Here is a 16,297-nt window from a genome sequence, read left to right as displayed (position 1 = left end):
TTCGCAAGCGCACGGCAAATGCAGCCAGTTTTACGGGATACAGGCTTTTAGAGTCGAAGTTATAGCTCCCCCCACTCCCTCCCCCCACAAGCTCCCACAGACCAAAAATACCGCTCTCCTCAACTACACAAAGCTGTAGCAAATTTGTAAAAATGAAGTGTACAAAAGGAAGCGTCCGTATAATACATTTGCACCCTGCATACAATGTATCACCCTTCGAAGCTGGCCAACGGTCAGGTACGGCAGAGGGTCGACAATAGAAAAAGAACCCCGACATCTGTCCCACACATTTGAGTCGATGGTTGGTGTGATTTTCCAAAGAGAGATATTTTCATTTACAGCTACAGTACTTGCTGACGACCCTTATGATTAAGAAGCCAGGTGAATTTCCCGGCGTTTAGGCAAGTATTATTTGATTGTCACCACGTACAATTCTGAGACAATAAATACAAGTAGATCAGATGCATTTCTTCATGGTATCAAGTAACTCCAGTTTAATACAATTTAGTGCATTTCAGCATCTCGTTCACAGTTCAACTTCTGTCCAAAATACTTTTGCAACAAAAAGTTAAGAAACGGAAAAGTTTATGGGAAAAGAAAACTCCAAGTGAACTTGTCATCACAAAGCTTAAAACTTTAAAGTGATTCAATTGTCTTTGAAAAGAACACGCGGCTGCTGCCAGGTGTCAGCCACCCTGTGATTTCCTGGGCTCCCCGAAGCGCTCTTATGTCCAGAGCGTTTTGTGGGAAACGCCACCATTGCCAACGAGTTAGCTAGTGGCTGAGGCCTGCGGTGAACTTAATTCACGTGTGTCCACCCCTTCCGTCAAGCAGAGTGCAGTGTGACATCTCCTACCCAAAACACGCCCTGCATTTTCGTGTCCTGGCCCTGATACGCAAGGATGCAGAACCCGCAGGAACATCTGCACACACCCGGCAGCACCTCGTGGGACCAAGGCAGGGCCGTGGCCGGGGTGTGGCCGGCGCCATGGGCCACGCCCAGGTGCTGGGGAGAGGCTTGCCTTTGCTTTGGGAGCTAACTTGCTAGAGAGAGGGGCAGACACGTGGGCCGGGGACATGCTGTCTCCAGACGGAAGGCAGGTAGGCACGTCAGGCCCATGGTTTAACCCTAAGCCCGGTTACACTGCAGAGGGTTGAAAGCCACGCGGCACCACTGCCCGCTGTGTCGCATGCCGGGGCTGCATGCAGCTGTGGGTGAGAAATTTGCAGCACGAATTCACACACAGGGTCGGACAATTCAGCTGAGAATCAGTTGGGCTGAGAAGATTCTATCTGGCTTGTCTACAGGTGTCTTGGGCAGAGACAAAGCAACATGCAGAGAGATACTTATTCTTCACCCCAAATCTGACACAAATGGGGGTCCCATGGGCACGGACAGCTTGGAGACGGCTCTTGGCCTACACGTGACTGCACGCACCGCTTTCTCCCCAGATCGATTTCGGTGCTCAGTAACTAGTGTGACAAAGAGCGTGTACCACGGTGCACACGGGGGGGACGGGGCAAACGGGGTGGAGATTCCAAACTGACTGGCGATCATGCCTGCACTGCCTTTGCAAGAAAGTTCTGTTCACGCCGCTGATTTGTGTCATTGCTGAGTGGTTTGTGTAGAGACCACTCTTCAGCCTGACTCTGTGCTTCTCAGGCAGGGGCTGTGGACAGACAGGGCCATGCATCCCGTACGCCGTCACCAAAGACCGGATGACCGGCATCACTTCTTTCTTTGGGGTTAAAACTCTTGTCAGTGGTCTCCCCGACCAGGTAAGCCTTTCCCCAGTGTCTGCTCACCTGCAGGAGTGAAGCCATCTCTGCTCAGTGCTGTCACAAAGACCCCGAGAGGGGCCAGAAAGTCCCCAGGTGCTGGTAGCTGTCAGAAGGTTACCATGAAATGCCACAGGCACCCTAGAAGCCCCCTGGAACTTCCCAGAGGGGACTGCTGGACACACGGGGAGGGCCCAGAAGCCAAACTCTACTCGCCAGGCTGCACCAGGATACGTGTGCAGGTGACAAAAGACCTGGCACCGGGACCTGAGCTGAGAAACACGCCGGCCAGCAGCATCCCGGCTCAGAACTCAGCCTGTCGGGCACTTGTGGGAGGGGCCCAAGGCCTGGGGCCCCGCCCTTTGTATATCTCCAGTGGGAGGGGGGCTGGCCCTGGAGGCTGCCCCTGCAGAGAGGTCAGCAAACACCACAGAAATTCCTTGCCCCGCCCAACCCAGGGCCTAGCGTGTAGGCTGCCAACGACTTCAATCTAGAGCACACCCTCCCGGACTATGACAAGCACGACTGTCCCAACATCCAGCCTGAATTTGGACAATGGTAACATCAGAAACAAAAGGGGGTAAAGGAAAAGAAATAAGAAAAACACTGTTCTGAGATTTATTAATTTAAAAAATGAAAGGAGCCTCCCCTTCCCTTCCGAAGTGCATGAAAAGCAAAATCCACCCTCCAAAAAAAAAAAAAAAAAAACCCAAACATTCATGGTGTAGTTTTTATTGCTCTCAGAGGGCTTGGTATTCGAATGCACAAGCTAATCTTTGTTAAATCAGAAGGAAGTCACTGAGATTTAAAACCTACACGTGGTCTCAATCTCCATTCATCTAGGAGTCTTCACAGCTCCTCACTGACTCAATATAGAATTTACACATTGTGTACTAATTTCAAGGGGAGGGAACGTAGCTGGGAAGCAAGAACTATTAATTCAATGGTAAAAGACCTAAATTTGCATCTTCCAGGTAATATGCCTTCACGGTAGTACCCTTCAACTTTTTCCTTTAAGATTTTTAGGGATTAGTGAATTAGCAAATGACATAAACACACAGAGACAGACGAGCAGTATACTGTGTGAGGAAAAGTAAGATCGAAGGCAGCCGCTCACCGCAGCCCCCCTGCTCGGTTGGGCTCCAAGGGAAGGGGGAGACGTGCTTTGTGGCAGAGGGAAGCTCTCTTCTGAGAAAGCACTTCAAAGCTGTCTTTCAACCTCACGAGGACTTGTGTGCACTCACTACCACTCATGAGCGAGCCCAGAACTGTGATTCGCTTCCCTGTGACCTTGGTCCCTTCACCAAGGTCACCATGCACAATTCAGTAGTGTCATTATGAAGGGTATATGCTGTTTCCATAAGTCTCCCAGAATGCATACTTAGGGCCAATGCATTGTTCCAGTTTAGTTTATACTGTTTTCCATGCCTCTTGCTTCCATCTTTTCCCCTAGAAAATTCAACCTGCCTCTATCCTGAACGCTGGTTACAGTATTATCAGAGATAACACCCATTATTTTTCTTTCCCTTGCTAAAAAAGATGAGGGGAATGTGACTTAAAAAAACCAAGTTGAACGTTTAAGACGAAAGTCCGATGCAGGCAGGGTGACGGTGGAATGGCCTGGCGGAGTGCGGGGCTCCAGCGGGAGCGGGGAGGGCGTCCCAGTCCCCCCACTCTGCCCAGCAGCCCGGCCAGGCCATTGGCCAAACGCGCACGAAATACCTCCCTCTGAGGAAGAAACGGCTCCCACCAGGGCAGCAGGCTGAAGGGGACGAGGTCAGGGCACTCCGGTCACCCTCCCCCAGGACAAGTGCATCTGCTCGGAAGGGGGGTGGCAGCGGAGGGGAAGGCTCACCACCTCTAGCTTCCATCAGGAAGTTGAGCGCCATCAACAGATCAACTGTGAAAATAAAAGCTCTAAAAGCTCCGTGTTAACAGTCTCCTTTAGAAGACAGGATGATGGTGACACTGCCTTTTCAAAAATCCAACAGTCCTGCGGGCTGCGGGCGGAGGTCTCCCCGGCTCCGGCCGGCTGGGGAGGGGGCCGCCCTGCACCCGGCGGGGTGACCGGGTGGGACAGAGGAGCTGAGCTCCAGGCACGGGAAGGACTCGACATCTCACCGCGTTCTCGGGCTCCACTGGCTTTAAAACCGATTTAAGGTGTGTCAGGCAGGCTTAGGTGGGAAGCGCGAGGACGCTCCGGAAACGACCAGGGGGCGTGTCCCGCCGCCAGCCCCGCCCAGTGTGCTTATCGCCGAGGGGACGTCCCCAGGCCCCGCCCCCATCGCCTGGACTCGAGGTGCCAGCAGGTCGGGACCGGCGGGTGCTCTGGGGACGCCGGGACCCGCGCACACCGTCCCGGGGGCGACGGGGGAAGAGAGTTTGCAGGGAGAACAGGGGAGGAGGCGAGGGGCAGGGGGAAACTCCCGAGATAACGGATAAAAACCAAAAACTGGATCTAAGTGTGAGAAGAGAAAGCATCCAAAAGTTCCCTGTCAGGCAGAGCTCTAGAGAGACGGCAGCGGCGACACCCGTTGTCCCGGGAGCAGCGGCGACACCCGTTGTCCCGGGAGCAGCGGCGACACCCGTTGTCCCGGGAGCGGGTCCCCCGCGCCGCTCTGCCGGCAGCGGACGCGCAGGTGCGAGGCTGGCGTCTGTCTCCATCTGCAGGCCTTCCGACTGCTTTGCTCTTGGCTCAAGTTTTATTGGTCAGTATTAGTCACCAGTTAATAAGAAAAATAGTTTCTAAGTGTCTTTTTTTCCCACCCCCGCTCTGTGTGTGTTGTTGTTTTTAATTGAGTTAATTGGATACCACGGTCAGGTGTGTGTGTGTTCAGTCACAGCCGTTCATTATTCCTTTTTCTTAAATTCTTGGTTTCCATAGCTGGAGCCTTTCTCTATCTCAGTCACTCCTATCAGTCGGCGGACTCCAAAGGAAGCTTTAAAATAGGAAACAGGTGAGGTTAGACCGATTGCTGGCAAACTGGAAACATCGTCATGGGGGCGGGCGGACCTTCGGCCTCAGACTTCCCTGGGGGGGGGGCAGGCCGGCCTTCACCCCTCCTCCACCCCCCCTGCCCTGCCCACTCAGCCTGTCCCGGGAGGCGGCCAGCTCTGCTCCCCCACCAGCCCGGGGGAGTGTGCGCCCGCTGCGGGGTGCAGTTCTCAGCCAGGGCTGAGGGCCGTAGTGCCCAGCCAGGTGCCCGACGGACCGGGTGCCCAGCAGTGCACTCAGGGCTGCAGGGCCTCGAAAGCGTCCTGGGAACCTCAGCCCATCACACCAGCCCACGCCCCTAACTGCCCGAGCTCAAACCGGTGGCCCAGGCCCTCCCCACACAGCTCTTAGAAGGAGATGCCAGGCGGGCGGATGGCCGGCCAGCTTTCTGGACAGATGGCCCTGGAATCTGGCTGTGGCCTTCACGGCCCTGTGGCTCAGTGGCCAGAGCAGCTCTCTGAGGCCGGCAAGGCTCAGGTTGCATCCCAGCTCCCAGGTGACCATCTCCAGGCCTGGGCGCCGCAGCCGGCACATGGAAGACTCCCAACCTCAAGCCGCGCCGTCGCGCCCGTGCATTACCTGCCCCGACAAACCCCAGGAACGTCAGGATCAGAAGAGGAGACCCACTGGCAAAGACGCCTAAGACAAAACTGAAGAGAGGAGACAGGAGAAGTGTGGCCCAGAAGAGGAAGTTCAGGAGTGTCCACGGCCGCCGGGCGGGTTTGAACTGCTCCCCCGGAAACACGCCTTTCTGGTTATACATCTCCTGCAGCGCATCCTGAAACAGTCGACCGGTGTGCTGTTGTTACAACCCCACAGTGAAAAGGGACTCGACCTATAAATAAAGTGGACGGGCCATGCAGGCTGCGGGTGGGAGATGCAGTTCGCATGACCTTCGTGGAGAACCTCGGTGGCCTCTACCGAAAGCTTGAAAAATACAAACCCTTCGACAGGGCAGCTTTCCTAGGAAAATTATCAGCCAGTGCCTGGTGCGCGACACGCACCTTCAACACCCAGGACTGCGGTGTCGGCCGGCCCCTCACTGTCTCCTGTGACATCTCCAGGGCGAGGGTGGCGGCCACCACCTGCTGGGAGTCCAACGGCCTGGCGTCACCCCCCGCTGGTTTTATCACCCACAGAAAGCTATTTAACCTCTCCTTCCTCCGTGTCCTGGTGGCTAATGATGGGAGGACAGAGGACCGGGTGAGGACATGAGAGCACCCTCAACAGGGAAACGGGACACACGCTCAACACCGAGCACCAGCTGCCTGAGAAACTGCGACGCTGACATAGATTTCTCTGTGGCCACGACACGTCACATGCTAACAAGGAGATACACTCACGATAGTTTGTTTTCTGAAAGAAGTTAAGTGCCACGCAATTCCGCTCAAGTGGAAATATGTACGCCTACGTATTTGTCTAGGACGGAGTCTGGAAAGATGCATACCCACACGATCTGAGTTACCCGGGGAGTAAATCTCACCTGTCCTCATTTTTTTTCTATTTTATTTTCTGCATTTAGCTTTCTACAGCTGTGTTGTGTATTACATAAAAACAGGGCAGGGGGATTAACAAACACCCAGCCCCGCAGCCTCTTCCAGCTTGTGGTCAGGCACCAACTGTCCCTGCTGGTCGGCGGGGCACGGGGCAGGCGCCGCAGGTGCTGTGCGGTCAGGAGCCACTGCGACCCTTATGCCCGTGTGTACCCTCTGGGCGACCACATGAGCCCCCACCAGAAGGCCCTCCCCCGTGCAGCCCCAGAACATCTTCAAGCCCGCTCGCTCGGCCAGCTCTGCTCTGGCCACCTGCCCCACGCAGACGGGCCACGCCTTTCTTCTGCTCCCGGAGCACCTGTCAGTGGGCGGAGGGGGGGGGGGGCGGGGGAAGCAGGGGCGCCCTGGGGCTCTCGGCGAGCTCACGGGTCAGGTGAATGGGGCCCGGAGGCCACCCAGAGACAAGAAGGCAGGACCTAGCCCCGCAGGAGAGTCCACTGTGCTTACAGATTTGCACCAAGTTTGTGACAGACCTTTTGATCACCTGAATAAAACACACACACACACACCCGCTCTCCTGGGGAGGGACCTGCCACACACACTGCTGCTTGTGTCACTCAGACATCACGTCCTTTCTCCTAACCCTGACGCCTTGCTTCACCAATCTCCTCTTTCCTCTTTCTAACCTCTGTTGAATGTGCTTATTGTGGAACTTTAGAGAAACTGACCCCACCTAAACCATCAACACCTCCAGCCTCCCTTACCGTTTTCCAGTCCCTCCCTCACCCCAGCCCTCGGGGGCTCCAGGCCCTCTGTCATTACAGGCCCCTTTCCTTCACCGACCCCGCTTGGTAAGCACAGCAAGCATGGGGGAGCATAGCGGGGGGGCAGAGGCCGGGAGACCTGGGGACAGTTCCACCCAGAGGATAGTCACCTCCTCCTCAGGACCTTAGTTCCCACATCTGCAAAATGGGGAAACTGTCTGGAATGACCTTCAAGGCCCTTTGGTGACACCGAGGTCTGTTTCCACGTTACGACCGGAGCTCACTGGTAAGTGACCAGAGGCGTCAGTGTCTCCGGAAGCACGTGTGTTACAGCAGGACCAGAGCACCCAGTTTGGCTGCTTCAGGGTCTGCGTATTCCCTGGCAGGGGGCAATGGGGCCGAACGCGGTGCAGACCCCCTACTCACAAGACGGGGAGAAAGGGCTTCTCGTGCTCGGCTGGGGACATAACGGGCAGGCTCTTTGAAGCACAACTTAGAGACATTTCACAAGGGACCAGAGCCTCCTACCACCAGTCACAGCGTTAACATCTGGCAGAAACGCTCCCACACGTGCCCTGCCGCGTGGGGAACAGCAGAAAGTTCATAAATAGTTCATAAGTGTTCACAGGTAGGAAGACGACTAGCCAAAATGGGGCGTCATCACATGGGAAACACACACAGTGGAGCACAGCATCTAAAGGGGTGAATTAAAGCTACGTCAACGCTGAAAGATGTAACAGACAATGGTCACTAAAAACAGAACGGGAGAACGTGACACACAGTGCGGTCCCTGATGCAAATTACAATATAAGTGACATGAAAAGCGATAAAAAATGTATATGTTTCAATATTATGGAAAAACATAGCAAATAATAGAAAATACCCAAATAAATCAGTTATGTCAAAACCTGTCACTTGTTGTATTTGCATCAGGTTGTTTTAGAAAGTAACCCTTAGAGATGAAGACAAGGCCTGTGGTCCATCCCCGCCAGGAGTCATCACACTCAGCTGGTGGTCTCCATCCCCAGGAAGGGCTTACACCTGCACCCCTGTGCGCAGGTACCTCTACGCTAATGCACGGTACTGCGCCTGCGCTGGGTGATTTTCTGAGAATAGCATCACATTATACGCCTGTTGCAATCTGCTTTCCTTTACACCTACTTTCTCAAGATTCATTTAGATTGATAATGTGCAGTTCATTCATTTTAACTGACTCACAGGTAAATGAATACACATGCATAACGTATCTATTTCCTAATAATGCACTTCTGGGTTATTTCTCATTTCCTGCTAAACAAATACTGTTGATTGCAAATGTCACTCTTTGTAAGAGTTTCAAACTTTTTTTACAAAATATTTATTTATTTGGCTGCGTTGGGTCTTAGCTGTGACACGTGGGATCTCTCGTAGCAGCGCACAGGCTTCTCTCTAGTTGTGGCGCATGTGCTCCAGAGCGCCGTGGGCTCAGTAGTTGCAGCACACAGGCTTAGTTTCCCCGCAGTATGTGGGATCTTAGTTCCCCGACCAGGGATCGAACCCACGTCCCCTGCATTGGAAGGTGGATTCTTAACCACTGGACCACCAGGGAAGTCCCTTCAAACTTTTAAAACTTGACCCTGATCCAGAGATGCGTTCTCTTCTGCAGCCTCGTGCACACAACGTCTTTCTGCGCATCCACCATGTGAAGCACACACACTCTATTCCTTTTTATTTAGGTTTCCTTTTCTTCTGGAGAGTTCTATTGTTCTTGGAAATCACACATCTCATCCAAGTTTTCAAATGTAGGAGCATAAAGTTGTCATACTGCTCATACCACTTTCACTCCTTGCTCTTTGGTTGTGTCACCGTTTTTGTTCCCATTAATGCCGGCACTCTTTTTTAATTGGTCAGTCTTGCCCAAGGCTTTCTATTTTATTAATATTTTTAAAGAAAAGCTTTTGGTGCAGTAGATTCACTCTTTTGTAGCTTTGCTTTGTGCTTCAATAACTTATGCTATTTTTACTTTCTTTGTTCTCTCTCTGGGTTTACTCTATCTTGTGTATGTTTGTATAATGTATATGTGTGCATACGTGTACACACATATATGTACACTGTATACATTCTTTGTATCTATCCTATTCCAGACTTGGGTTTCTTGAAGCTGACGAAACCCATGTTCATCAATTCTAGAAGTTTTTTTTTTTTTTTGCGGCACGCGGGCCTCCCACTGTTGTGGCCTCTCCCGTTGCGGAGCACAGGCTCCTGACATGCAGGCCCAGCGGCCATGGCTCACGGGCCCAGCCGCTCCGCGGCATGTGGGATCTTCCCGGACCGGGGCACGAACCTGCGTCCCCTGCATTGGCAGGCGGACTCTCAACCACTGCGCCCCCAGGGGAGCCCCAATTCTAGAAGTTTTATGGTCATCTCTGACAACTGCTCTTCACCATTCTTCCCACCTTCTCCTCTGGACTCCCTAATTGTTACATTCTGGACCTCTGTTTATCCTCTAGATCTTTTAAACTTCCTTTTTACATTTTCGCTTCCTCTGTGCTGCATTCTGAGTGACGTCCTCAAAACCTGCCAGCTCACTAATTATCTCTTCAGCTGTATCTCATCTGTTAACTAAGATTTTGCCCTCAGTTAGTAGATTTCTCATGCCTACACATTTTACCTGGTTTTTCTCAAAGCTGTCTCATTTTTTAATCGGTCTTGTTCTTCTGTTTTCAATCCCTTCTTTTTTGCTTAATCATTTCAAACATACTGATTTGAGTCTGCCTGGTAGTTCCATTAGCTGAAGTTTCGGGCGGGTTTAATTCTTCTGTTTGTCTGCTGTACTTGCCCATCGTGGATTTTGGTTATGCGTGCAACTCCAGCAGAATTTTTCTGAAGAAATCTCGGGCAGCTTAGGTTTGGAGTCGTGTTCTTCTAGTTTTCCATGTGCTTTTCTCAGGGGCTCTAGAGAGATTCACCTAAAACCACTTTTTATGCGGATACTTTGAGCTATGCTGTTAGCATAACTTCAATCCCCACAGCTGTTTGAGGACAGTGTTGTGATTATGAATTACCAGGGAGACTTTAGAGACCAAGGGGGGAAAGGCAACTTCAAAGTCACTTCCTATGCTGGCAGTTACATTTTCCAGTTGAACCACCTGAGGGCAAAACTCCCAGAGGGTCCCAGCTTCATAAGGGTCTTCAGTTCCAACTTCCAGCCCCAAGTGAGGTCAAATCTTTGTTCTCTGCTTCCATGTAGGCATTAAAACTCAAGCCTTCAGGTTGGGTGGACCAGCAAACTCCTGGAGCTTCAGCTCACAGCCTTCCCACCTGGATTTCAGTCCCACCTCCTCTTTTGCTCCCTAGAGATTTCCCTTACTTTCTTCAGCACTTGTCAATGCGTCTAAAAGGATATGTGTTTTATACTAGAAGGACTTTCTGATTATCCAAGCCTCCCCTATTGCTGAAGATGATAACCTAGTGTCCTGTTTGTTTGTGTGTATAAAATAAACTTTATACACACAGTATAAAGGCGGGGGTGAGGCATGTTGGGGGGGATGGAGGAGGGACCGGGTGGGGTCATCATAAGAAGCCTGTCCCATCATCTATATTGTGCCTTACCTATTAAATCATATATATACACATACACACGTACATAATGCGTGTTATATGTCTAATTTCTTTACATGAAAAAATGAAACATATGTGATAAAATGTTATTGCCAATGGTTATACAAGCATTATGATATCCATTACACTTTTCTCTAGTTTGTTAATTCCTCAAAAGTTAGGAAAAATGAAAGACGAAGAAGAGAATTGGAAAGAAGAATTTGAGAGTGGCACGGCACTCCTGTCTCCAGAGGAAGCCAATGTGCTACCTGCCTGCCCTGTTAGCTGCCCCTCTGAAACCTCTTCGTGAGACCCCGAGAAGAGGGTGGGTGTGGGGAGAGCTGAGCGCCTTTACCTTCTCCTGGTAGAGTTTATGAAGCCACTGAGCCGCTTCCTTTTCATCCAGCGGGATCTCTTCCAGAGGAAATCTCCTGTTTTATTAAGAAGATTGAAAGCAAAGTGAATTACCAGATGACATCAAACTGAAAAGAGGAAAAATAAATCATTATACATCAGGGTTACTTGTCAGCCCTGCCTTTTCTATTCAAATCTGACTCTCAATTTCTAAAGACACACACACATCACAGTAACTTCTCGGGCATTCCCCCATGCCTGGTGGGACTGCAGGGAACCACGGAGGGGCCGGGAGGTGCTTCGTGTGCCCGGGAGCGCGGAAGCCTCGCCCGGGGACACCCAGAAGCACTGAGCTGAGCAGATTGCGCCCCCAGCTCCGTTGGGAAAACTGACCGTTCATTAAGCAGTTTTGGTCTTTCTTAATAGTTTGTTCTTTGGGAGTGACCACAGCTGAGTGTCTGTTATGAGGCAAAGAAGAGTTTGTGTTTCACAAATGAAATCCATTTGCTTCAAGTATGAAAAGCAGTAGAGATTTCGAAACTTTAATCTCAATTAACAAACGGCTGGCGTCAATGATGACACTGACATCTGTACAAGCCCTGTCGCCCGCTGAATTACCAGCCCCACGAGGGGAGGCGTCCACCCGGTAACACAAGGAGGGCAAGGACCGCTTTCTACGGCAACTGTAGTACCTCGGGATCGCCAGAAGGGGCCGCTGAGCGCACGTGTGAGCAACAGTAATTTAACAAGGGACCGCGGTCATCCTGGGGGCTGGCTGCCCATCTCAGAGGGCCCAGGGTGAGAGCAGAGCCACGAGAAAAGGCCACGGCCAGAGGCAAATCTCCATGTTTTTAGGGATCCCAACGTTTTTGGTTTTTAAAATAAATTTATTTTTATTTATTTATGTTTGGCTGCGTTGGGTCTTCGTTGCTGCGCGCGGGCTTTCTCTAGTTGCGGTGAGCAGGGGCTACTCTTCGGTGTGGTGCTTTTCATTCCAGTGGCTTCTCTTGTTGCGGAGCACGGGCTCTAGGCGCGCAGGCTTCAGTAGTTGTGGCCTGCGGGCTCTAGAGTGCAGGCTCAGTAGTTGTGGCGCACGGGCTCAGTAGTTGTGGCTCGTGGGCTCTAGAGCACAGGCTCAGTAGTTGTGGCACGCAGGCTCTAGAGTGCAGGCTCAGTAGTTGTGGCGCACAGGCTCGGTAGTTGTGGCGCACGGGCTCAGTAGTTGTGGCTCGTGGGCTCTAGAGCGCAGGCTCAGTAGTTGTGGTGCACAGGCTTATTATGGTGGCTTCTTTTGTTGTGGAGCACGGGCTCTAGGCGCGTGGGCTTCAGTAGTTGTGGCACACAGGCTCAGTAGTTGTGGCACGCAGGCTCTAGAGTGCAGGCTCAGTAGTTGTGGTGCATGGACTCAGTAGTTGTGGTGCACGGGCTCTAGAGTGCAGGCTCAGTAGTTGTGGCGCATGGGCTCAGTAGTTGTGGCTCGCGGGCTCTAGAGTGCAGGCTCAGTAGTTGTGCAGCACGGGCTTAGTTGCTCTGCTGCATGTGGGATCTTCCCGGACCAGGGCTCGAACCCATGTCCCCTGCATTGACGGGAGGATTCTTAACCACTGCGCCACGAAAAAGCCCAAAGCCCTACCTTCTTGTCTCTAAAAGTTGAGAACTTTGGACTTTGTGGGTTATACCGATCCATCTTTACCATCCATCTTGTAAAACTTCCCAGTTTTACAAGCACACACACAACCAGACATCCGAGCAATGCTGGGCCACATGTCACGCAGCCTCTGGGAGACTCCGCTGTACGCTCAGAGGAGAGAAGAAGACTTAGAACCTCCTAGTAAACAAAACAGTTTAACTCTGTGGACCCGAAAGGTGCTGGGGACCTCCAGGAATACACGGTGAGAAGTAGCGCTTGAAGGGTTTGCCACAGGTGCCGTCTCAGGAAGGAAAGGAAGTTGGAAGGGGTCTGTCCACAGAGGGATGACGGCCCAAAGTGTCAAACTCACGTGACTGTTCTCCCCTGATTTCACATTACCACATATAGGTTCTGTTGTATGTCTGTTATATGCAGGACAAAATATATAAAATAAGAGTTTTAAATGATGAGATAAAACATAAATACAACCCTGGAGTTGACTCCACTTTGAGGACGCTGGACCCAACTGCCAGCATGGACCCAGGAGAGCCTCAAGCCACCATCCCCAAGGCCCCGGCCATGCCCAGTCTCAGGCCCCCGGGGAAATGAGGCACAACTCCACTGGGTCACGGGAACCGTGTCTTCTTTGATCACAGGTATGTTTTGGACTCACTGGGATATTGCTTTCACTCAAGACACCCGTTTGGTAATACAAAACAATAAGTTGAAACTTTTAGAAATTCTAAGAATATATTTATTAAGATACGATTGGGTGAAATATAGCCTCACATTTTCTGCAACAAAGGGGAAAACGAGCAGATTAAAGCACCACTCCTCTCCAGCTGGAGCTGGGTGCCCACGTGGAGGGGCGCTATAGCCTGGAGGGTGGTGTGAGCATTGGCCTGCAGCTGGACCAGGCGGGCTCCCCCAGCTCTGCCACCTACCAGCTCTGATCACGGACGGCCTTTAAGGCTGCCAGAGCCCTCCTAGCCAGGGACAAGAGCAGGGTCTGCCTCTGAGGGCTCCCGTGAGGATGACCGGGACCATCCAGGGCCCCAGAAAAATCACCCGTTCCCTGTTGGCCACCAGTGGTCAGCCCCCGGCCAGGGGTTCTAGAGAGCTAAGGGCAAGGGTCCTGGGCTCTCCCTTGATCCCGGGATGGAATAAGAGACCCTACAGCGACTTTGAGCTAGTCCTCTGTGAACGTCAGAGGGAAAAAGCCACCCAGCTTCCTGTTTATCTTCACAAAATTATTCCTGGAAACTTCCTACACTGGGGCAGCAGAACTGAGTGGTATTTTTTTTTAAACTTGTCCTGGCTCAAGCTCTCAAGAAAGAGGGCCGGTCAGAGCCTCCTTGGGTCAGAGTAACCAGGATGGACACCAAGTCGGTGGCAGTCAGTGGCCGACACGGGGCCGACACAGGGACGGGGCTATGTGGTTTATACACACAGGAATGTCCTGCCTTTCTGGGCACATGTGAGTGAAACAGGAGACTGGCGAGTTCAAACAGGATGACCCAGACAACACGTGGACCCGGAAGGCCTGCCTGGAATTAGGCCTGGAGCTGGAATCAGGTCAGAGCGCCACTTAACGAACAGAGCAGCCCCCGGGCTGTGCTTTAAGGTAAAAAGACTTCTGGGTGGATCATCTTCTCTTCACCAGGCAGAAAACCATCGAGCATCAGAGCGTGGCGTGGCGGAGAGACACAGCGACCTCCGGCCACAGCCCTAGTCCCTGACCTTGACCTTGTGTTACAGACATGGAGCCCGCTCTCCCAGTGGAGCCTCAGGCTCTGCCGGTGGCCCTGGACGTCTGGACATTTCACAAAGACCACGAGTCACTCGGGATGGAACCCTAAAGGGATTCTGTTCCCCTCTGACCTTGAGAACCCTGCCCCTCTGGGCCAAAGCCACCAGTGCCAGCAAAAGTCACTCCATAAGCCGTGCAGCGTCAGGCCGTAATGTTCCTGGGGAGGGAGACCCTGCACTGATCAGCTCAGAGAGATGCGGGTTTCTATCGGGGTGAAAGGTCAGCACCGTGGGGGGGGCGGGGAGGGGGCGGAGTCAGCCACAAGGGCTTCCCCGGAGGAGGGAGGACAGGGTGCAGGTGGCCTCTCCCATTATGGCCCAACAAACTGGAGAGAAAGACGGTCACTTTGCCATTTCCCTTCCTCTGCTCCCAGAGTGGCGCCTGGAGCCCCGCCCGCCGAGCAGGTTTCTGCCTCCGCAGCAGTGAATCCTTTCAGAAGCTCCGTTCTCTCTGATCCCTCTACCCCCTTACTGTGCATACACGCAATAAATGCTCACTGCACAGACCAACGGGAATAGCTTCCGATAACCTGGGGGCATTTTAAGGGCCATGTGGGGCCCCTCCTCGGGCTGAGTTTCTCTTCTGGGGCATCCTCGGGTGTCCCACGGGGGCCATCCAGAGCTGCCCTGCGTTCACCAGATCAGTGCGGGCGGGGCTGCCTCTGAGCCAATGGGGTGGAGGCTGGCTGGGTGGAACCTCCCAGCTCAGACCAGGCAGCCGGGAGCCGGAAGCCCAGCATGTGGCCCTGACCCCACCTTCTCTCCCAGGTGGTCTGCGTGGCTGTACACCATGAAAAGGGGGACACGTGTGCGTCCCATTCAGACGGGGACAGCTTGTCCTTCTCCTATTAAAGTCCTACTTGCTGTCCAAGTTTTAGCTCAGAAGCCTCCTCCAAAAGGCCTCTGCTCCCTCCACTGGGAGGGGTCACGCCTCGCTCGGAGCTTCTGGAACATTCCTCGTGTAAGTCGCACCCGCTCCTTTGCTCTGTACTGTCCCCACCGTGTGCCCGCCCTGGAGGGTGGAATGCCGGCCACCTCTACAAGGAGGCCGCCGGGAGGCAGCCAGGAGGTGGGAGGAGCTGGCCCCAGTCCCACCCACCTGCCGGCCCCGCCCCTGTGGGCACCTGTCTGCTCACCTCACACACATGTCCGCCTCGTACTTCTTCCCGTAGAGGATCCCCAGCAAAGACGGGTTCTTGTTTCCTCGGAAGTTCAGTGTGACGTCGTAGACAGCTGCGACTGCAGGGAGAGGGGCAGAGGGTGACAGGTGCCAGCTGACATCCTGCAGCAGGGCCACTGCGGCTCCTGACCTGGATTGCTCCATTTGCCACTTCTCCTCTCTTATTGGGGCATCTAGTTGAGTCATATCTACCGTACTTACGGGCACGTTCGTGTTTAAAGCGACCGTTTCCTATCCATCCTGTCCTTTGTCCCTTTCATCTTGCCTTCCTTTTGGATTAACTGGATATATATTTTTTCCTTGATAAGGTTTTCAGTTATATACCTTTTTAATTATCATTTTAGTTGTTTTCCACTAACTAGTACTTTATCACCTCAAAAACTGATACGAGAATCTTACAACATGTAAATCTGAGTACTCAGTTCTCCCTTTAACGCCACTGGCATCCTGTATTTCACACGGAACTCACTGATCTGGTTTTTGGCAAATCACTGACTTCACGTCTTGCTTCGCTTGGAGCCCGGGCTGGAGACAGTCCCAGCGGGTGGCTCTTACCTGTCCCACGGAGGCACTGGACCGCGGTGGTGAAGCCCTTGGTCCGAGGCAGCAGGTGGTACTTGAGGACGGGCAGCCCCTTGGAGGCGGCCACCTCCATGCTGACCCGATGCTTCTTCTCCGTGAAGCGCGTGCCCTCACAGTACAGGAGAAACTAAG

General features: G+C 52.7%; 1 protein-coding gene across 3 annotated transcripts in view; it reads right to left on the bottom strand.

Annotated features, from left to right (window-relative positions):
• Positions 1-16,297, bottom strand: part of AGPAT3 (1-acylglycerol-3-phosphate O-acyltransferase 3) — a 107,062-nt gene that overhangs the window by 11,558 nt on the left and 79,207 nt on the right. The window contains exons 6-10 of one of the 3 annotated variants that reach the window (XM_004264606.4): positions 16,139-16,292; positions 15,540-15,642; positions 10,966-11,041; positions 5,354-5,552; positions 2,384-4,718 (exon numbers count right to left, since the gene is read on the bottom strand). In XM_004264606.4, the coding sequence (XP_004264654.1) occupies positions 4,630-4,718; positions 5,354-5,552; positions 10,966-11,041; positions 15,540-15,642; positions 16,139-16,292 (621 nt within the window). In that variant the 3' untranslated portion in view covers positions 2,384-4,629. Of the gene's footprint in view, positions 1-2,383; positions 4,719-4,758; positions 5,553-10,965; positions 11,042-15,539; positions 15,643-16,138; positions 16,293-16,297 lie in introns of those variants that run through there. The other 2 variants (XM_033418422.2, XM_049710401.1) reach the window with 2 other exon arrangements.

Source organism: Orcinus orca, chromosome 5 (genome assembly GCF_937001465.1).
Source record: "Orcinus orca chromosome 5, mOrcOrc1.1, whole genome shotgun sequence".
Taxonomy (NCBI): domain Eukaryota; kingdom Metazoa; phylum Chordata; class Mammalia; order Artiodactyla; family Delphinidae; genus Orcinus; species Orcinus orca.
The sequence above is the reverse complement of the archived record's forward strand: the minus strand, read 5'-3'. Positions and strand labels throughout refer to the sequence as shown.